The sequence below is a fragment of the Crotalus tigris genome, unplaced genomic scaffold (assembly GCF_016545835.1).
Source record: "Crotalus tigris isolate CLP2741 ecotype Arizona unplaced genomic scaffold, ASM1654583v1 scf7180000017549.6302385, whole genome shotgun sequence".
NCBI lineage: Eukaryota > Metazoa > Chordata > Lepidosauria > Squamata > Viperidae > Crotalus > Crotalus tigris.
Window position 1 is genome coordinate 405,921 of NW_024096467.1, and position 24,062 is coordinate 429,982.

The following is a 24,062-nucleotide window of genomic DNA, read 5'->3' on the forward strand; positions in this document are numbered from 1 at the left end:
TATGCCTGCCACCACTCACCATCCCTAGCTGATCTTTGGGACAGAGAAGACAGCAGCAGCAGTGTGCAGAGTGGCTAAAAGGAAGGGAAGGGAGAAAATAGCTAGGTGGGGGAGTTGAAATGCATGCTGCAGTCATAAATACAAGTGGGCTGCTAGATAACCAAATTTTGATCATGTGACTATGGAACACTGTAACTTCAAGAATCAGCCATAACTAGCCATTTGTTTAATGCTATCATAATATCGAACAGTCACTAAATAAATGGTCATTAAGTGAAGATTACCTGTAATTGAAATCTAGTTTTCAGTCTAAAATCAGTACAAATTCAGCCTTCAAAGATAACCTTCCCAAAAAGATGATGATCTATTAGTTTATTAGCTAAATATATTTGATTGTGTTTTGAAGATTTTTTAAAAAAATCTTCTAAAATATATCTCTTGACTTTTGGCAGGAAAATTTGGGAAGGTTTTTAGAGTTGGGACAGGTATAGTAAGCTTCTAAAAAACTTAAATTAGACATTGAGCCTTAAAAGATCCCTGAAATTAAAAAAAGGGGGGGGGATTATAACTTTTTTCCAAAAAAAATTGGAAGACATAAAAGGATCACATAGCAAGAAATGATGGCAGGTGAAGTGATGGCAGGTGAACCAAGACAGTCATAGAATGATCCCACTTGATAAAAAGCATCCATGAAAGAGACCTAAAACAAGATGGACTGATGACATCAGCAAGTATTGTGGGCCCATTTGGCAAAAGAAAGCTCAGGACCATATTAATTGGAAACAGGCGAAAGAGGATAGACAATGCCTAAAATGATGATGATGAAAAGGGTCACAGGAAGCTGCGTTCTAGCCAGAAATTCAATGTTGTCATTTCATTTATGGATTAATGAAGTGCATATACCAAACTAGTCATGGCTTTATTCAATAGACTCTGGTTAAATCAGGGCCTAATGCAGTAGTGAATGAGATCTAAATCACAGGTTTTCATTTTCTCTTCTCCCCTTAGATTCTTGACATCTGTTCAGTGGCATAGCCAATATGAGCAAACTAATTTAAGTTCATTACATTTGGCCTATTAGCCAGGATTAGAAATATGCTTAAATATTATTTCCATTTTAGTAGCTGTGCTTCCTGCAACAAAAACAGCCTTTTGGCATCTTAAAGACTACAACAGCTGTTATTGGGAAAGCATTTGATCATAGTGTTCAGTGATGGTCAAAAACAGCAGAAAATATCAACAGACAGTATATTTTAATGAACTGTTTTCTGGAGTGACACAGACACATTTTTACATTTATAAGTTGATTTCCATTTCAGCCTGGCAAGCAAAAAATCAGTTTATCACAGTTGCTTACAAGTTTGTATTGTAATGATTAAGAAATACAGGATGGGAGAAGAGGAAAGGCGCATCAGTCCAAAGTCCATATCCAGTTATCAAATAAGTTTTTAACCAAATATTAATGTCCGATTATATGCATGTGTTTGAATAAATGCTTGGGACCTCAGTTAGCCTCCTTTCCCTTCTATCCCTATAGTTGAATGAGAGACTTAAATAAAGTTTAATTCTATTTTCAATGTATCTTGATGTGTCTTTATATAAGAATCAGAGAAGAGATTTAATTTTAGTTGCAGATCAAGATTTCAGCAGTAGGTTTGTTTAATAAATCATGGGGTTTCCTTAAATCTATGATATTTCTTATTCAACAATCAAATTTTAAATGCAGATACATTAATTTTTCTTTCCTTAAAAGGAGAAAGATCATGATGGCTTAACATTTCAGTCAAGTTCATTTAAGATTATACACATAAGTCTAAATCATGGTTCTAGAATTATATGCCATAAACTCTCATGTTGATAAAGTTGTTTGGTTCTAACACTTTAATAGATATCTGCTATAAGTCAAATGGATCATAAATTATATTCAGAAGTTGTTTGATAATATATTGACTTGCCATTTTAAAACTTGGACCATAAAAAAAAAAAAAAAAAAAAAAACTTGGACCATACTTGCTTCATAATACATCACAAAAATGGCAAATCAAACTTTCAATTTCTCCTGGGAATAAAAATATTTTAAGTTACCAATACCATTTAAATAAAAACATATTTTCTTATTGCTTAAAATTATTTAATGAGGTTATTTTAACTAATAAAAGGTATATATATAAATACATTTTAAGTGAATAACCACCATTCTAATTTCACTGAAAACAGATAAAATAACATACCTAATCTGCATTTCAGGTAGCTTTGTCAAATCCTGCAAAGGAATATGCTAGCATTCTTATTGAAAAAAATAAGCCTATAAAAAAGGATCTTCTTCTTGATAGTCTCCATGAGAACTTATATGTGATGACTACAGATAAGGTAAAAAATCTTTAGTATAATAATGAGATCATAAAAATTATGTTAAATGTGTATTTCTGCATCATAAGGCCTATCTGCAGGACTACTTAATGAGCCATTAACAAATTACTGTGATTCTAAATGAAAATCACAGCAACTGCATGTTTACTTCCTTACTGGAAGAAAAGAAGGTTAAGTTTTCTTCATTCTTGAATGATGTCAGATGTTTGGGGAAATGTATTAATAAATTTACAGTAGAGGGAATATGGCTATTATATTCAGAGAGAGAGAACTTTTTCCATATTTTGTTTCCACAACTAACATTAATACCTCTCCTTTAATTCACATACACAGCATCTATTTCTAACATAACATTTGGTTTGACCTTAATTCAAACCCATTATGAAAACCACTGGACCACCAGGCTCAGTTGCCAATAATTGTAGTGGTTTATTATCCAACTGTAGCTGGGAAGTACCATTAAAAGATGGTGTGCATCTTGGAGCAGAGTTAAGATAGCAACAATAATGATGCAATATTTGGTACAAAACCTATTATTAAGATTTTTCAGAATGTTTGACACAACTATATAGGAAAACAGACAATACATGTAGATTTTTAACTCCTGCTATATCATTTCTGTTAATATTGTGGAAACCATGGAGCAGCTAGAAGCTTGAATCAACTTTCTTTTGAAATTTATTCTTCTCTTAACCTACTCCCATTTTCATGTACTAATTGGAGAAAACCCACACCATCAATTCCCACAATCTCTTACGTTTTTGTTTATCATGTTATTTAATCAGATGTGGTTGCTCTCAAATGTAGTTTTCTAAATTAAAACAGCTCACACTAATTATTATTGCTGTTCACTTGGTGGCTCAGATTTCCTGCCTCCTCCTCCGCCTCCTTCCAAATTCAAAATACTGTTAAGGATAATCAGCAGAAGCTTGTTTGTGAAATAGGCATGATTGGCATAAGGTATAGTGGAAAAATCTATACTAAACTTTTTTAATCAATAAATTTATGTATAAGTTGCACTGAGTTATACATTCTTTAATGATTTGCTTCAAAAGTGCTGGGATTTAAAATGAGTGCTTTTGTCATATGGCTTAAGAGCCATCTCTTTGATATTAAATTGCTTGAAGGAAGATATTGCAGGAACTTAATACAACTAACAGTTATGAAATATGACATTCTAATTCTTAACACACTGACTTGAAATAAATCCTATTAGACTTCCAGAGTGGTATCTTTAATAAGGGTGTATATAGACCATAATATTCATTTCTAATCATGACTAAGTGTTGGGAAAATGCTTCACTCGCCTCCCAGCCAAATTTGAAGTGAGGTTCAAAAATGTTAAGTCCTGTATCCCTCATTAATTATCATGAGAATTCCATAAACAACTGCATTTTTTAAATGATTTACAAAGTGTGTTCTAAACTTTTTTTAATGATGGCTGATGACAAAGGATCCTAAGTCTCTAAGGGACTTAGTGAAAACAATTTGATTAATGAAAATTTGGAAGTAAAAAATAAAGAGGAAGAACCCCAAGCCCATTGAACTTTCACATGAACAATGACAGTTTTTTAAACTGTGAGCGACATTTTGGGGCTTGGAGGGAGGGTATGGAAAAGTACTATTAATTTCAGTTGCCCTGTGGTTGTATAAGCACCCAGTGAAAAGCTACCTGCAACATACTTGTACTGACATTTCTACAGAAAGAAGTGATCGTTTGCCTTGAGGTGAAAGAGTGCCATATAATCCTGCACTCCTAGTTCCAAGAGAGTGCTTGCTCCCCCTTCCCCAGGCTCTCAATTATGCATTATAAAGGATAGAAATGTGGTACTTACTGTGCTAATATTGCAGCTCAGTGGGCAGAGGATAAGGAAGGGATGGGTGTTTATTGCTCGCTAGAAGTTGTTAAAACTAAATGGAACCCCAGGTTCAAAAGCAGTTTATCACAGAAGATCAGATTGAGTGAGAATTGTTTGAAAAGAAAAAAAAAACCTTTACAATGGTTTTCAGTATAATACGACATCATACAAATGTGTCAGTAAGTGTGTGTAAACCAATCCATGATTGGATTTTCATTGGATTGGATGGCTCAAAAGATTCCATTTAGATACATGATCTTCAGGCATTACACTAGTACCTTGAACAATGTTTGTTCCTGAGTTTTTTGGTTAAATTATTCAAGGAAGATGCAGGACAAATCGTAGATAAGCTAAAAATACAAAATGCCTTGTTGGAATATTATTTGTGTGTAAACATAATTTTCCATGCTTTCTTTTTCAAAGTTACTGTGATTTTCTTATTTATGTTAACTGGTTCTTTACTAGGTTTTTCGTTTGCCTGTCCAAGACTGTGCTAGTTACTCAACCTGTAACCTGTGCATCCAAGCCAGGGATCCTTACTGTGGCTGGTGTGTAACAGAAGGAAAGTAAGTGTTGTAGCAGCACCTAAGAGAGAGATATCTTAGTATGCAAGTTAATTTTTTTCACAAGATCAGGACGTTGACTAATTTCTTCAAAGCATTTGTATGAGAACAAAAAAATCTTCATCACAAATTATCACAATATAAACATATAATGAGCAGCGGGGTGAAAACCAATTTACATTTTTTCCTGTACAGTTTGAATATAATTTGCATGAAAATGGTAGTTGCCAAGCCACAGCTGGTGAACGTTTAGTATCTATCTAGTGATAGTCTTATTCTTGTGTTTTAACCCTAAATGGTCCTTAATATAGCTCCAAAAATGATGTTTATAAAGAAGGATTTATAATCAGAGGCAGAAGGGATAAATGCTATGCCAAATTTTGCTTTCTTTTGTCTATATTTATGTTTCTAGCTGTCTGAAGCTTTTTCTAAAAAAAAATTGCTACTGAACTAGAATTTGTAATGTTCTGCATGCAGTGACAAAGACTTATTCAGGATTATGTCTGGGATGTGGTGGATGCTAGGTTTTCAAATCCTTTACACTTAGTAGTTCCTTAAGAGTGACAGTTTACATTACTCAGAATTAGAATTTGGTTCACCTGAAACATAGACAGTATAGAACTGAGTTAATTGCAACAGAATTCTTCGTTTTTTTAATTTGTCCATTCAAGCATAGACATTTATTATTTATTTATTAAATTTATATTATATAGACCTATCTCACCTAGGTGACTCTAGGCTGGTTACAGTCAATAAAAGCAACAAGATAAAAGATTAAAATAAAATATTAATACTAAAATTACCTTAAAATTAACAAAGATGAGAAGGGAGATATAACCACAATATTTTCAAACACATGTTGATATACTGTAAGCCGATTGTGTGCTTTTCTTAGAAAAGTTATCCTTAGTATATTGGTTTTGATTTTATATTTATGATTTCTTAGATTTATATATCAACAGCCCACTTGAAATTCAGGACCATTTCTATTGTTTAAATTTGTGCAGCATACAACATAAAACATAATTAAAAGGTGAACTATTTTAGCTATCTACACAATCTCTGTGATCTCAGATAGATCTCTTCTGAGCTAATTGGAGATGCATAGGATTAAATCCTACTTCTTGAAAAACCTGTGCCATAGTATCAAAAAGCTATTTCAGAGAGAGAATCTCAACAAATCACAAACAATGAATCCCAGTAGATGTTGTTACAAAGACAAAATATAGCTGGTATCATTTTTTTTGTATTGTTTAAATTTACAAATGTGAGTGGACATTTTTAGGAAAATTTTAAGCAAGATTTTACTTCCAATTTGAATAAGTTTACATTTTATATACATTACCTTTTCAATCTGTCTTTCCCCCCTTTTATTAATATTTACAATTTAAAGGTTTTATTTGGATTTGCCTGGCTTTTTGTTGTTTCTCAAATTGTTTCATTTCTAGATTTCACAGTCAGTCAGATGAATTTTCTAAGCTTTTACATTGCAATTTTGAAAGAAAAAGACTAGTTCATGTTAATATATTTTGTCGCACAGTCAGCCAGATGATTAGACTGGATTTGGCATTTTTATCCACCACAGGCAGATGTTATTATGGTTTGTCACCCAATCAGTGGGATGGGATTCAAATATGTGAACAACCAGTTCTCTGTGTGGATGCTGCTTCTGGAAGTCCATTCTGAGCCTGGGCAACAAAAAATTAGCTACTAGTTCTGCCTAACTGGTGCAAACCATCTGAGTCCCACTACTGGTCAGATGTTCATACTGTATTTGGCATTTTTGCCTGCCTATTGAATCCTTCCCAAGGACCTGGGATAGGCAGATGTGAATGTCTGATGGTGTTACAGATATTGTCACAGGATGTAAGCTGTTCTGAGTTAGGCTGCCTTTTGCAGTTTACTGATGATGATTTTGATCAATGCCAATGGTCTTCAAATAGTGCTCCAGATGTTTTAGGATTGTGCCCAAGAGCCTATTACTATTGGTACTATCTTTGCTTTATTTTAGCCCAATTGTTCTACTTCTGTTTGCAGGTCTTTGTATTTTGTGATTTTTCTACAGTTCTTACCCTTGCATTCTGCTGCCTGCAGGTACTGCCATGTCAACTATCCAGACGTTTTTTGTGTTTCTTATCCACTGTTGATAAGTCTGGGGTGTTATGCGGCAGTGCTTGTCTGTTTGAATTCTACAGTGTCAAAGCATGTTAGCTTGTTCATTTTCTAGTATTTTATCTATTTTGTGGTCTCACCAGTTCTTGCTCAGATTATTACTATTACTGATACTACTATTAATTCTGCCAGTTACTGAACAATCTATTTATCACTTGATTGAAGATTAAGCATAGTAATTAAATGATATTTCAGAAGTATGCTTAAAATTTGCTGAACCAAAATTTTTGAATGTCTCTAGACTTATTTTTAATATGGGTCTAAACTCTGTTTCTAACTTACAAGTTAATTAACCCAATGGCAGAACCAAATGGGATTTTGTGATATGAAATTCATAAACTTGGCACAGAGTTTATTTAGTTATAGGAAGGGGCTGGGTTTTGAGGATCCTGCTTCTTCTCTAAATATATAGAAGATTTCAGTAAAATTACCAAAAAGCTTATTGTAATGCCGTACCAAGGCATACAGTCTAAAATATGTGTTTCATGCAACTCACGAAATACGAATAAAACAATCACATTTACTGGAAAAGTAGCTTTTCTTTTGGCTTTTGGTGCTGACTTTTGCTCTCATTATTTTGACATATCAAAGATCTATGCAGGAAAATATATGGTTTGATACCTATAGTAATACCAAGTCAAATCTGTGAGAGACAGCAACAACCATCAAAGAAGAGGGTATCACTGGGCTTGAGGAAAGATTTAAGACAAAATTAAGAAGAAACCACATTATAAAGATCAATTAGCAACATAGTTTGCTCAGGGATATTTCAAGAATATACTAGAAGTTAGAACCTTAAAGCAGAGCAGAGTGTACATAAAATTTATTTCTTGTAGCATTGGATTATTTTATTTTGGTTACAATGGTATCGTTAATACACTATGTGGAAAACTTGTAGTATTCCAGTTGAACTATAACTCCCAGCACTCTCCAACATTGTCCATGTCATAATTCAAATCTTGGACTAAGACCAAGGTTCCTAGATTCAAATTCTTTTTTAATATATATTTTATTAGTTTTTATAGGATTAGGAATAAGGTAGGGTCGGGATTGAGGTTGGGATTTGGGTTAGGGTTAGGGTTGGGGTTGAGCTAAGGGTTTTTTCAAATAACATTCTCAATATTTAGCAAACAGCATAATGTCTGGGTTCATGAGTTTAAAAAAAACAATAAGTAATAGTTAATTATCATAAACTATGTTAATTAATCACTCAATGGTCTTCTTCTTGCTAATATATATTCAAAATTACCTATCACATTCCTTTCTCTCTAACTCGTTTTTCTAGCCATTGATAAAAATTATCCCACGTTCTAAAATACACGGAATCTTCTTTCTCTTTTATCTTTAAAGTCAGCCTATCCATTTCTGCACACTCTAAAATTTTCTTAATTAATTCTTCTTCAGTTGGTAAATTTTCATTTTTCCAATGTTGGGCAAATACAATTCTTGCTGCAGTTAGTACGTGTAGAATTAAATATATACAGTCTTTCTCATAATTTGCTCCTATTATTCCTAACAAAAATAATTCTGGCTTAAAGTCTATTTGTTTTTTAGTCATTTTCACCAACCATAAGTGTATTTTTAACCAAAATCTTTTTGCTTTAGGGCATGTCCACCAGATATGGTAATAAGTACCTGGTCTTTGTTTGCATTTCCAACATTTGTTTGAAATATTTTTAAACATTTTTGCTAATCTCACTGGTGTCATATGCCATCTGTAAAACATTTTATATAAGTTTTCTTTATATGCGACTGCTTTAGTTAATTTAACATTTCTTTCCCATAACTTTTGCCAGTTTTCTAATTCTATATTATATTCAAAGTTCTTTGCCCATATTATCATTGTTTCTTTTGCTTGTTCTTCCTCCATCTTTAGGCTTAACGGATATTTATAGAGTTTCTTAATCAACTTTTTATCTATTTTTAACTGTATCTGGTCAAATTCTGTCTGTTCTTTATAAAATCCCATTATTTTAACATCTTTTTCATATCTTGTTTGGATTTGCAAATATGGCCACCATGTTCTTGTAAATCTTGTCTGTCTTTCAATTTTCCTTCATTGTCCAAGATACCAGATTCAAATTCTTAAAGAGTTATGAAGATCACTTGGTAAGCCTAAAGTAAAAAAAAAAAAAATCTCAAAGCAAAGACCTCTAATAAAGACGAAAAAACGGATGCAACATATGCTGGACATTTGGGAAAAGCATAAAATACATATGTTAACAGTTAAATGTGAAATAAAAATAACAGAATGGAGTCATGCTTACCTTCTTAAAAATATATTGAGGAATATTGTGGCATGTTACAAATTTCTCATCCTGCTAAGATAGGAAAGTTGAGTCTAGAGCCCTGCTTGTTGGGGATTTCATTTGCTAGTAGTAACAGCACTTTGGTGCAACACAGTATGTGGTAGATACTCATTAGTCTTAGATATCAATAGTGACAATGTCCTAATTGCAAGGAGACAGCTATGGTACACTGCCAGCATTTTATTTTAGTGTCATATTTACATAATACCAGATTACATGTGTCAGATTCCTACCATTTAGCAGTATAATACAGATCATTCATTCATTTTATATGTCAGCCTTACTGGATACACCAGACAGGAAACACTATCAAATCAGCTAATTCTATTTTATTGTAAAGTTACATTAACAAGTCTGAAGGTACAGTTCTCCTGCTATCTTCTTTACAAAATTTGGGAGGGTCACTTCTGAGCCTCTTGCTGTATCCACTATCTAGCTGCAGACTAGTTGTCTCTTATCTGATCATTACCTGGGCAGTGTTTCTTGGCCCATTCTCACGAGGCCTTTTCCACACACCATTACATTGTAGTCATCCATTATAATCATCATATGTGACTCTGGGCAGCTGACAGACTTTAAAACAGAAAACAAAAAATAGTTGCAAATAAACAATTAAAACTGCTAAAAACCAATTAAAACAATGAAAAGAGAAAGTCCTCTGATTTCATCACTACATATAATTGGCAGAAAATCTTGGAGAAAGCCAGTGGTGGGGTTCAAATATGTGAACAACCGGCTCTCTGCATGGATGCTGCTTCCGGAAGTCTGTTCTGGGCCTGGGTCTCCGAGGCCCAGAACGAACTTCCGGAAGTGGCATCTACACACTTCTGGCAGGCCGTTCTGGGCCTGGGGGGGCCTCCGAGGCACAGAACAGACTTTTGGAGGAAGCAGCATGCACACATTTCTGGCAGGCTGTTCTGGGACAGGGAGGCCTCCTCTGGGCCTCCAAAGCCCAGAACAGACTTCCAGAAGTGGCATCCAAGCACTTCCAGCGGGCCGTTCTGAGCCTGCGAAAAAGGGCGAGGGCTTCAGTGGGCACCATCCAGTGGTGGGATTTAGCCGGTTCGCTGAACTCAACAAAAAATTAGCTACCAGTTCTGCTGAACCAGTGCAAGCTGGCTGAATCCCACCACTGGAGGAAGCTTAGAAAACCATTGTCACTCTGGGTAGACATTACTGAACTTATTCATCAGTGTTAGTTTTTTCCTAATGTATATGCCAAATAAAGTTTTCTGCAGTCTAGGAAAATTTCTCATAACAAATCTGGGAGTCATGTGACTCTGCTCAAAAAAGTTCAAAATAAGATAGCTCTGTTCTACTTTGCTACATAGTTAAAAATACAGTTGATGTCCTGTATTAAGAATGTGATGTTTTACCTTCATAGCTAGATGCAAGGAATGGAGCTTATTAATTACATTAGAAAAAGACCCAAGCAATTTAACTAGAACTTGCAATTCAGGAGAGGTAGCTTTCAGGATTATTCACACTGAGCTGCAGATAAAAAATGTTTGCCAAGTGTGCCATTCCATGTTGTTAGACTCATTGCTAGTTAGGTCCTTACAGTCTCCCATGGTATTTTCAATTGTCTGGCTTCCCTGTGTCTATTCATTAAATTTAGGTCTTCCACAGCTGTTGGCTGGCCATCCATCTCAAAAGATTTTTATTAATGGAATCTATTCCTGTAAAATGCATATGATGGTTTCATTGTGTTTTTATTTTTATTTACATTTCAAGCGTGTAGGCAGTAATATATTCAGCCACCCAAAGTCACAATAAATTTAGATGGGGTTCTCCTGCATTCAGCTCTATTTGGAGTTCTCAGTGCTGTTTATTCCTTAAAATTATTGACAAAACCTGAAAGTAGATCATATCTCAAGAACTTTGTTAAATTCGTATTTCCTCCAGCAATGAAAAATAACCAATTCCAAAGCCAGAAATGTTTTCTTTTCTCTGTAGCAGAGAGAGAGCCTACGGAGCTAAGTCTCAGGCTAAAAATAAAGAACTGATGGCAAATTTGAAAAGTGCTAAAGAATAATCAAAACAATCCAGATTTATATATTTCATAAGAGTTTAGCTTCTTAACAGCTAAAGCTACTTTTCCATTATATGTTTCTTGAATATTAGATTAGATTTTCCAGTACTGTACAGTAAATTGTATTTAAGACAATTATTTGTACATTTATTGTTTCATTTTAAGTGCTCATAGGTAATTATCTTGTCGCAAAGAACAATAAGTAAACTGAAAGAAAGGAAAAATGATATATTAAACATTTAACGTGTGCCATCTGTCATTTGTCAATTTGCATAGGTTTGAATGTCATTTCATTTTGACTGAGTGTTGAGTTAAAATTTTTAATTTACTTTGGATAACATTAGGCTTTATTATTTATTCCAGATGCACAAGGAAAAAGGACTGTGAAAGATCAGCTAGGGAAAATAATTGGCTTTGGAGTCCTAATGGTGTTTGCTTGAGTATTACAAGTGCTAACCCTCAAAATATGAGCCGGAAAGTTCTGAGCAAGGTAAATGTGCAATAAATTCATCATATATATGAAAAAAATATGTTTGGGGTTGTAGGTAGGTAGGAAATAGTTGTGCACACGTGTTGCATGGTCATACATAAAAGCAGTTTAGATTATTTTAATTACCATTCCTTGTGCTTGTTTAATGTGGTTTATCTTGTACTTATTTCTGAGAAAATGCTAGTTTTATATAAAATCTTGAAGTTCTATTTTTTCTTTTCAAAACATCTGGGTGCAAAAAAAAGTGAAATTTGCCTGTACCCAAGAAACTGACAATTTAAAAAGACATCTGCAGAGCTATATTTTGAGTTGTGAGAGGTAGATTGACTTAAAGATTCCATATTTTGAGAATATCATATTTTCATAATATCTGCTTAGATAAAGACTTAGTTCCAAAGTACTAAAACATGCAATTAAAGTGGGTGTGACCATATCCTATAGCTTCTCTGTGGCTACTTTTAATATAGTGTTAATTAACCTTGGGATCTTTAAAATGTATGGATTTCAATATCCAGGCAACCTTGCATGCTGATGAATTCTGAGAGTTGAAATCCACACATCTTAAAGTTTCCAAAGTTGAGAAATACTCCCATAATATCTGAGGAAAGGGAATGCCAATTTTGCAGACTAGCCCTCCAATCAGACCTTAAACTATAGCTAAACAAGCCAAAAATATTATAGCTCAGCTCTTATAATAATAACTGTTATGTCCTGAGCCTGTGGAAGCAGGCTCGGGGCATTGCAATGGGGCAGGTGCAAGCTGCCCGGGACCAGACTGGCTGTCGCCAGCACTTGAGCGCATGCGCGGGTGCTGGCATGCCAAATGTTGCAGATTGGCCCTGGAATGGCCTATAAAAGAGGCTGGGAGATTTGGGCGTTGTTGGCGTCTTGTAACCAGTATGCTGAACAGAAATAAAGAAGTTCCTGAGAACTACAACTGCTTCTCGTGTCATTGCCATTTCGCGAAGGACGCAACAATAACCCTCTAAACTTAAAACTTTGAAAGGAATAATAATAATAACCCTGTAAACATAAAACTTTGAAAGAACCCCCCCCCCCAGAATTAAGTACTAGAGCAGATTCTTCTTAGGAGATATAATCTAGAATTAGATTTACTGGCTATTTCTAGTACATCCAGGAGACAGAAACATCTGGTGTTGACATATCTTTAGTAACTCTGCATTTTGCACAGAATGATCAACAGAAAGAGATTTCCTGTTAGATAATTCGGTTGTTCAAATGGTAAACTACAATTTGGGAGTCCTTTGCAATTAGGTATTTATACAAAAGATACAGAAGTATGTTGCGGTGAGTTAGCAATTGAAGACTCAGCTTTAATAAACAAAGTATCTTGCTGAGATCATCATTACTATAAAGACAGAAAAAATCCTAAGTCATGAATTTAGTTTGTTTAGACAGATAGGATATCCCCATTCCTTTCAAAACAAAAGTATTATATGGGGGGGGGGGAAGAATTACAATGAATAGGAGCAATATTATATTGTGAATAATTATAGTACAAAAAGATAGCATCTTTTCATCTCTTGCTCATTCCCTGACTGTATAGTTACATTTACCAGTTCCCGTGGTTCATTTTTTCATGACCCGAATGTTCTGATTCCTAAAGGCAAAACTCTCTCACTTGGGAAAATAGGCCACACAATTACTTTAAACACACAGAAGTTAAAGGCGATGGCTAAGCAGAATGGAACTGTGAAGTCTAAAGTGTTGGGAAAGATGTCAGCAGTTTTCTTAGGGAACTATTCAAATCAATGAACTTCTTAACCCATTCCATTTTTTCTCATCTTTTTTGAGGATACTTATTTCTTAATAAGTATTAAATTAAACATTGGGGTGCTCATTCTGCAATGCTTGTAAAGCAACCAAACATTACTCTTCCTCAGAAAATATCTCATTTTTGTCCTTCACCAAACAAAATGTTGTTTCAGCTCTATTTGATGGGCAGTTGCCTTGTTGTCCTTTCAGAATAAGTTCCTTGATTATTTCCAGCCTGACTTACAACTCCTGCTGTGTGTTCTGGCTTATGCTGTTCTGTGGACAGCATGCTTTAATTGTGCTGGAAAAGTCTAAACAACTTCTGTGCTGAATAGATGCTACATTTAGGCTGAAGTGAGAATTCAACAAAAGACTTGTTATATTTTGTAGAGACATAAAAGCATGACAAAAATGGCTTATGTCTTGTTTCAAAAATATGCAGGGCAGTTTTTTAGGGGACAATTCACCTTTGCAAGTTACATAGAGAATTCCATCTAAAAATTGAAAAAGAAAAAGTGGAAATTCATGCAGACTGATTCAAATTATGTTCCACTGGGACTGCCCTGTTCTTTTTACAACAAAAATAAGTCAGTTCCTAAGATTTATCCAAATATATGTCAGCATACTGTGTAAATACAGTATTACGTAAATATGATGACAACACAAGAGAGGATGGGTGAATTCTATTAATGGTTTGGTTTGGTTTCCATAAAATCATCACAAAGTATTATTCTTAAAATTAAAAAAGACATTCCGGTATAAAAAATGCAAAATTTATCAGTACATCAGGCTTCTTGAAATAACATAAGGTGTCATTTGAAAGTAATAAAATGTCATTATAAGCCCTTTCTGAACTAATTTCCTTGGAAATAGCTAACCAAATGTATGAAAATACTGTGAAGATGCCTTAGATAGCAACAGATGATTGGTCTAGAAAGTTATTGAAAGTATTCCTATCATCCATTGGTCTGTGTCATAGTAACTGGAATCCAGTAACATCAAGAGAGCCATAATTGTCTATTTGTGATCTAAACAATTACTCTCTACTTCAACTAGCAAGGGGTCTTCTACTGAGATCTTTGCTCCAAACTTTTCAAAAATTTGTTCAGTACCAAGTATTGAATCTTTAACCTTTTGTATGTAAAACATGTGGCTTTTTTCCAGAATTACTAGGGCTAAGAGTAACCCATTAAAATGCCACTATTGTTACATTTACACATTGATCAATTTTGTTTTATTTTTGTACAAAGTTTTACAGCTGCACTTTTTTGCTGCTCTGTTAGAATCTGTATTGTTTCTAAGTATTGTTTGTTCTTACAATTCCAGGTAGAATTTACTATAAGCCCTTTGCCAGACTTAAATGAAGATGATCAGCTTTGGTGTCAGTTTGGTGAAATGAGGCAGCAGGCAGAGAAACACGGTGATGCTGTTATCTGCCTACCTCCAAATCAAATTCCTCCAACAACCAAAGGCCAAGGTAAAGATACAGCCGAGCCCCATATAAATCCCATATCCCAAGTTTGAAGCTACTATTTTAATAGCTGCTTGAAACAACAAATGTTGTGTGGGTTTTTCTGTGATTCATTTTTCTTGGCATTAGTCTAAAAATGATATCTTTAACATTTTTCTTCTCAGAAATATTAATAGCAGCTTGTCTGTTAATTCTGCTTCATGCATTCCAGGCATATTTGTCTCCTTAGGCTTATGTTAAGTATTACAAAAAAAGCTAAAAGGTGAAGGATATGGATGAACTTCTAAATAGGCTTTCAGTTTCATTTGGACTAAAGCCTGCTACAACTGAGTTGCTTGTTGCCAGTAAACATCAGGGTACTTTTTAAAAACATCAATACCGTAGTTACTCTTGATACCGTAGTTACTCCCCAAGGATGCATAACTTGAGCTCTTTCAGCACTCATGACTCAGGATGAAATAGCAAGTGTAAGCCATGGTTAGGGAGATCTTTGTTCAATTTCAGCTGCTGCACTGGCTGTATCTCTTACCTTGAATAAAATGCCCTAGCAACAGTGAGTCATGTTCAGTTCGCCACATAGTAAGATTACTGTAATACTCTCTATGTCAGGCTACCCTTGGAAATGATTTATAAACTGTCTGGTTCAAAATTTCATTGACAAGACTCCTGATAAGACAATCCATTGGCATATAAATACAGCTGGATGACTTTTTAAAGTGCTATTCATCCACTTTTAAAGCACTGGATTATATCAGACAATGATGTCAGGTTAGAATCTATCCATCCAATTCATCTTGCAGATAGGACTATTGAGCCTCTCCCATCCCCATTCCATGCAGTTCTTAGGCTGTGGATCCGATGCTAGGCCTTCTCAGTGGTATCAACTATTCTTTGAAATACCCCAAATCCAGAAATGAGGATGACTTCCTCCATTCTTTTATTTAGGACACAAGGTCAAACTTTGTTATTTCAATGAGTATTAGTTTGTCCTGATTATTACTTTAGATTTGTATTTTATTATTTTATTTGGTTGAACTTCCCATTTTGGTTCTTGGTATACCGATCGTGTTCTCTATTGCCCAGAATCCTAGTTGATTGGGCCAGTTTATAAATATAGTAAATAAACAGTAAACACAAAGATTATACTATCTAATCTTCTCAAATTTGCATTCCAGTATCTATCCAGGAGACCAGGTTGAAAAAGTTGCCTTAAAAGCCATATCGTATGCCGAAACCATTGGTTGACTAAAGCCAAAGTTAATAGTTGACCTAGATGCCATTTTTGTCTTGGATGGTAGAATGATATATAAATGCATTTTAAGTTATTTTTCACTGTAGACTATATTTTGGAAGATGAGACAGTGGCTGCTTCATAAATATTGAACATAAGAGATTTTCTGTTTGTGCATTTTTCTAGCAAGTTAATAGTGCATGCCTTCTTATATAATGCCATTTCTTGCAGATTGTTGCAAGTGGTTTCCTGTGGGGAATGTAAGAATTAGTGGTTTCCTGGGGAATGTAAGAAATGCTTCTAGTCACATCCACTTCTCCTGAGAAGATTTGATCAATGCAAATGAACTATGTCATAATAAATTTGTTTTGAAAGCGACAGCTCTGAATTAACTGACGTCTCTAAAATATATATTCAGTTTCCAGTTGACCTCTGAATGTATGGCCTAAAGTGAAAAACATCCAAAAATTTTCACTGGAATTTTTCATGAAGTGAGCTTAAATCTAAACTGTCACCACTCTTTCCACAAGCTGTTAGAGGAAAGCAGAGTTTGAAGTTGCTCAATAGGTTGTGAAATAGCTTGTCAGAAGGTTTAATGATTTCCATAAGAGGAATAGCTAGGAGTCTCATTGAGAAAGCCTCAATTTCTATAGATCTTCATTCTTAATATATGCTGATTTAGTATACATTTAGAGTGACAATAATATTTTTAATCTATTTTATTCTTAATTCTGTAATAATTCAGATTTGTAATGTATTAATAGAGGAAATATGTGCAATATACTAGTGTTTTTTCCAAAATTTTAGTCTCAAATTATTATTTTCAGAACATATTTTCTATTTGAGAAGCATGCTTTATTTATAAATGACTTCAGCAACATATACTTTCTATATGCAATCTTTGTGTGTATGTATGCATTTATTTTTGAATCCATGTATCTTATTAAAAACAAATAGGAGTGTATCCTCTTTAGAAATTCAACAGAAGTTTAAGTATAAGCAAAACACTTTTACTATTCTTTAAAAGCATCCTAAATGTCTTCAGGCTTCCATATAAACTTAAAATAATACTGGGTTTTTTAAAGTCACATTGACTTTTCACAGGCTTGTATAGAAATGTGAAATAAGTTAGTGTGCTTTAATAAAGAGCAAACAGGTGCTATACTCACACAAGGTCCAAACACTTCTGCCTAATCATTTTTGAAGCATTAACATAATTAAAAATCTAAAATTAAATATTCTTTCATTAATAGATTTATTCATGCATTTTATTTTCTATCTGTGGTGTTTCTCTGATGGCACAGACTATTGCAGACTAACTCTGCCCACAGTCTAGAGTTCCATCCTGACAGGTCTAAAGGTTGACTCAGCCTTCCATCCTTCTGAGGTTGGTACAATGATGACCCAGATTATTGGGGGCAATATGCTGACTCTGTAAACCACTTACAAAGTAAAGCACTATGGAGCGGTATATAAGTCTAACTGCTATTGCTATTGCTATTCTCCTTTTACTTTTTATCAGACTATATTTTTCAATAATAGGATGTTTACTACTTCTGGAAAAAAACATTTGGGCATTGTTAAAGCTTGGGATTCTAAAGTATTTTAACATGCCTGTTGTCATCAGGTTTAATTGTATATGCTATTAAGAAAGAGTCAAAGATTAATGCCCTAACCTCAGAAGTTCACTAAATGCTTCAGTAGGGCATATTATTGGAATAGACCTTAAATTGAACCAAACTGTGTAAATTGTAAAGCATCTTCAATCAAATTAATCTTTACTATTTTTTTGTAGACTCTGTCCTGGTTCTGGTAAATCTGACCTTTGGAGATAATATATTTTTTGCATCGGGTACATACCCTTTTTATGACTGTGGAGAAGCTATAAATCATATTGAAAATGAGCCGTAAGTGTTTGGCTGCTGAACTTCATTATACCTCCCCTTCCCATGCTATTTGCACTCACATATTATAATAATTAATGTCTTTGATTTCATAGTCAGGTTGTTCAAAGAAGACTTTTCTGTGGAGTATCAGCAAAGCTGATGTAAACTATACCTTGACTTTTCCTGTAACTGAGACCTTCTGTATCTTGATTAAAAAAAGTGTTTAAATAGTGGGGGAGACACTCCATTTTACTTGCTTTCATTGAAGCATTTTTTGTCTGACCTTTACTACTCAAGCATCTAAGATCTGTCTGACTTATCTCCTTTGCTTTGTAAGTTAAATAACTGAAAACAATACAAACAATTATCTTGATGGGTTAAGGAACAGTTGGTGAAGTTTGGAAATCTCCTGGTCCAATAGCCTGATATAACACATGATTGTATCATGATTACATATGATGGTAACAAACCATTGTTCCAGCCCTAGAGTCCTTTGTGCTGGTAGAAAAACTGCAGCCATAGTCTCATATACCGCAACAGCAGGATTTTGAAATATTGAACCTTTGTAACACCATTAGTTGTTTCTTAAGTCCTTATATCAGAACATGTATCTGCGTATCTGGTAGTTTGGGAGATAACCTTGTTGAATTTTTGGGCTATCAACAGGCCATTATGGCTTTGTGATATAAAGCAAAAATATGATTTGCAGCACATGTGAATGTCTGTAGTGGTCCTGTTTTCATCTCTATAAACCAGTTAGTCTTTTCCCAGGATTATATTTCAGCTATGGATTTAAAGATACAGCTGGTTTAAAGAGTACATACATGCACTCAGGCAGTAATGAATATTTTCTACCTTCCAAGTGACATTTTTGTCTCTGAAAGACTTTGGATTTTTATTAATGTACAAAATGACATTGTAAATTATTATTAGAAAGGAGCCAAAGAGCATGCAAACTAAAAGCATTTCTTATTTATTCATGTAGGTGTTATTCCTGTGCAAGCAGTAGATGGAATTGCCAATGGGACTGGAAGAATCATGTCTGTGAAGATGCTTCTCTAGAGCAGGATGTGATTAAACAGAATATGGTAAATGTTCTAAGATGGAATCTCATTCAAGACTTTGGCTGAACTTGGTTATGATAAAATGAGATAATGTTTAGTATGGGCAACATCTTTAAAACTCAAATAAAATATAACTACTGTATAGAACTGTATTAAAAAATATTTCACAGCCCAGTGACCATATAAAGGAATAAAATTTAGAAGTTCTGCAGGTAATATTAAGATAGCAATCAGCTAATAAATCAGGTTGATAGTATATCAGGCAATACAGCAATAAACGCTATAAGGTAAATGTATTGTGAAACCTATCTAATTGCATTGTAGAGGGCCAAAGTCAGTTGAGTTATGCTTCATAGCAAAAAGATATAGACCTGTTTTTAAAATCCCTGTCATTGAAGAGGCAGAAGCAATATGAATATGACGTAGATATCTGAATTATAATTGTGTGCTTAGGTAATTATATTTGCCCTCCATTCTGTTTCATAGTTTACTTGTAAGGATGGAAAATTTTCAAGTGTTGAGTAGTAGTTCAGACATTCCAACATATTAATTGTATGCTTATAGTCAAATCTGTAAAAATAATAATAACACAAAAAATCATTGTCCGAAACATATTCTGATATACACAATTTCTGTACTAATATGTATGAAATGTTTGTCCTCTAGGAAGAAGAATGTCCACATTTTCTAAATCCCAGTCCTGAAGTAATACCAATGGAGGTCTCAACAAAAGTTTATTTTGAAGGAAAGAATCTAGATAATTATCAGGTAAAATTAAATAAATTCTAATATGTATTTAAGATATAAAACCCGATAGTTTGTAATTCCCTTGTTTAAAAATTAAATGTCAAATGTTGGGAGGAGCCTTTTAGAATGGAAAGAATACATAATTTATCATGCAATTTTTAAAGCTTGTTTTGATGGATAATTTAAAATATCTTTACTAGATAAAAGTTATGCATCATCCAGTCAAAACTTCCAGTGTGTTTTAGCGCTGTGGGGTTTCTCTGAATTTCATCAGCAGATGAACCTGTACATCTATAGGGATTCATACAAAGAGCTGCTTTGCATGTTAATGAACCCTTCTATTAGCAGGAAAATTTGATCACTGTATTAGAGGTCGGTGATTCATTAGAAATTGATCTATATGACGATATGATTAAAATCCACTTCCATGCTTTAGCATGATGCAAACAAAACATCATTTGGTAAATTATTTTTAAATAAATGTTGTTGTTTTTTTATGAACGGACATGTCCTGAACGCTGCTGGTTTTTTCTGCATAGTATTTATAATTGTAATGTTTTGGTTAATATTGAGGAATAAAGTATAGCAATAGTCCTCAGTGCGTATTATGTACACCGTAAGAAATATGAGGAAATCATTGAGAAAGTGGATGCTCTTGAATTTTTTAGTTTACTTTCAATGTTAATTCTACCAGAGTTAATTAAATGTGAAGACACAAATCGGATTGAGGGTGCTGTATAACACTAATGTGATGTCTTTTCAGGAGCATGAATATAAAATTTGACATTTCTTTGGGCTCAAAATGAGGAGAGAGAAATAATGCCTCTGCAATAGTCTAATTGCCTTGGATGTGTTGAACTTGCAAACCATTTCCTCTCTATCTTTTTATTAACTTTTGGTCTAGATGAAAATATTCCATTTTCATTTTGCTTTTTAGTATTTTACATACTGGTATTAAAATCTATGTTGACTGATCAGAAATATAACCAATTTTTCCCATTAGATATTTGGGATTCACATTTGTCATACTACTTGTAAAATTTTCAAGTCTAGACAAAATGAGTCAGTTTGATATAGTAGTTTGAAAGTTAGACCTGTTATGTAAAGGGAAAGAGAATTTATCAGGGTTATTTATTTTTTTTATTTTTATTCTTTTTTCAACATACAGCCTGGGTGGATTCTACAAGATATGTTTAATGTTACATTTATTTGATATTTGGATCATTTTTTCCCCTTTTTGTGCGCCATTTTTTGTTGTTGTTAATGTTAGGTATATGTTTTTCTGTTTTTATTTTATTCTTATTGATAAAACAAAATAAAAAAAGAAGTTTGAAAGTTAAACCAAGGCAAGGAACATATGGTTAAATCTCCATTTGCATGCAAAGTTTAGCAGATAGTTTTAACTCTTAGTCTATTTTACATTCCAGATGGGATTTTGGAGGGCTGTGGAGAATAATCATGTCAGCTACTCATAATTATGTGAAAAGCAGTTAGTCACTACTCAATAAATATGATTAGTTTACTTGGTGTTTGGTAAATGGCAAGAACTGTTAAATGTGACAGCAACAATACTTGAAGTTCAAGTAACCATTTACTTAAACAAGTAACATAATCCTATAAGTTTTGGAAGTAGGGTACTATTTGTGATCTTGCCACATTTTGATCCACAATTACCTGTTCAGAAGAAAAGTCCTCATCAATGTTTATGCATGTTCTGCTAAATTACAGGTGTCAAACTGCTGGCCCACAGACCGGAAGCCGTGCCCACCCCATTGCCAGCAATGGCAAAACCAGCCCGATACGTTGTGCGATGTCACATGACATCGCGAGTTTGGCATGCCTGTCCTAAATAATAATAATAATAATAATAATAATAATAATAATAATAATGATGATGATGATGATGATGATGATGATGATGATGATGAAAAACAAAATGTTCATAGTTAGCAAATTTTCCTTTGTACCCAACTAGTAGTTCTGTAGCAGCCCCCTTAGGTAGACCAAACTATGAAATCAACTCCACAAGAAGATAGGACATACTTTTCTTGAGTCTGGGTATAATTACAAAACCTTGCATATATTTGGTTGTGCTGTGTCTACTCCCGCTTATTGTTCAGTGGATTACTGAATCTCTTCAAAACACTATCTAGACATTCTGGACTTCAAAAATGTTTTAACCCCTTTTGTCTTGACATCAGCTTCTGTATATCTCCATCAAGGTCATTTTCCTCACTGTTTATGTTATGCATGATTAGCAATTAGATTATGTCTGCATCAATGTGAATAAATGCAGTTGACCTTTGAACTTATGAAATTTTTCTGGAAAAAAGGGGGGGATTCTATTGGTCTTGAACCCATTTATTCAGATTCCTCAGTTTTTGTTAAATTTCAGATTAGATCAAGTTTTTACCACTGTGGTTTACCAGGTCATCATTATCCTATTTAAAATTACTTAAATTAATCTATATATCCCTCTTTCAGTAGTCAAATTTGCATATTATTATTAATTTTCATTAAATTATAATTTCTATAACTGTTTTGTTTTTATTATTTATCTCCATGTCTGTCTTTATAAACTAAAAAGTTATTCAGTTTGCCCATATTATAATTAAAAGTTTCCTGGAAACGTACTTATAAACACCCAAGGATGGCTCTGCTCAAATATCTCTAAAGATTTTCAGGTTTCTTAATAAATAGGAAACAGTCATCACCTTAATGATTTACAACATCTCTCCTTCCCACAGCCCTTAGTGCTCAATGGCTTGGATTAACATTCACTCTCAACAAGGCCATTTAAAAAGCTAGTAGCTGTATTCATATAACATGATAAGCTTGGTTAGTTATAACTTTCTTAGCATGTAATGCAAATCCAATTTGTTGGCAACCAGAGTGTGATCATGTGCAAAGGATCAGAGCACATATGAATATTGTGTTTAGATATCACTAATGTATTGATTTTGAAAAGTTACTTTTATTTGTACAAAATGTGTTTTTCCTATGAATTGAATGAGATGTTTAACCATCTATTAAAGCTGATTTTGATTTTAAAAAAGGAACATTTGGAGCTACAACTTCTTTTTTAAAAAATTAAAAGAATTCAAGCAACAGTTGAGACCTCAGTTATTACTGATTGATCAGTAATAGCCATTAAAACCCATAGGAGAAACATCACACTCCTGTTCTATACATAACTTCACAAATTAACAAACAATATATATAAAATATATCACTGTCAAAGAGACTATCCTCAGCATATTCCAACAATTAATATTTAAAGTCCAGCCATTCTTATACTCAAAAGGTCCTCAATTTTACTGATGTAACAGACTGATGGTTTTTATATCAAATTAAGATCAAGATGAGATAAAGGACATTCTTGATGATTTCCACAAGAGGTCTTGATAAATGGAGAGGTAACTTAATTTATAGTACATTAGCAAAAGAAATAGAGTACCATATTTTTACCTTCTAAGTAGCAAATTTGTGTTTAGAATATGCTTGCTACAGAAAATTCTACTGTAAAATGTAGTACTGTAAAAAGACATATAAGATATCTTTTTCACATTCAGGAGTTAGAAAAACTCTCACTCTGATTTCTGAATGTACATATATATGAATATTCAGGATGGATATTTTTTTTCTTCCGTTCAAGCATGTTTGATTTGTAGAGATTGCTAGGACAAGCCTCTGTGGTTTCTCTCTCAAGGTTTTTCAGAAGTGCTTTGCCATTGCCTCCTTACTAAGGCTGAGAGAAAATCATTTGTCCAAGGTCACCCAATTGGCTTTGTGCCCAAGGCAGGATGAGAACATCAGTTGCTAGCCCAATGCCTTAACCACTAGACAAAACTAGCTTTCTATTTATATTTCATATTTCTACATAGGAAAGCAAAGATTATAATATATACTGTTATCTGTTTTCTATGAGCCAAGGTCACTATTAAAGTTTAAAAAAAATATTTTGCTTTTATTATATAATGCCTGAAAGAGTAGAAGCAAAATACTGTCATAAACAGTGTCTGACTTCGATTAAGTTCCTCTTTATTTAATTAAGGAATTAAAAGGCTGTGAGTAAAAATATCTTAACCGGCA

At 33.7% G+C, this 24,062-nt stretch overlaps 1 protein-coding gene across 13 annotated transcripts in view; it reads left to right on the top strand.

Annotated features, from left to right (window-relative positions):
* The window catches only part of PLXNB2 (plexin B2), a 404,398-nt gene that overhangs the window by 301,726 nt on the left and 78,610 nt on the right, over positions 1 to 24,062 (top strand). For all 13 annotated transcript variants that reach the window (XM_039338498.1, XM_039338541.1, XM_039338548.1 and 10 more), the window contains 7 exons: positions 2,248 to 2,370; positions 4,695 to 4,795; positions 11,669 to 11,795; positions 14,898 to 15,048; positions 18,069 to 18,180; positions 19,145 to 19,247; positions 19,890 to 19,991. In XM_039338498.1, the coding sequence (XP_039194432.1) occupies positions 2,248 to 2,370; positions 4,695 to 4,795; positions 11,669 to 11,795; positions 14,898 to 15,048; positions 18,069 to 18,180; positions 19,145 to 19,247; positions 19,890 to 19,991 (819 nt within the window). The remainder of the gene's footprint in view (positions 1 to 2,247; positions 2,371 to 4,694; positions 4,796 to 11,668; positions 11,796 to 14,897; positions 15,049 to 18,068; positions 18,181 to 19,144; positions 19,248 to 19,889; positions 19,992 to 24,062) is intronic.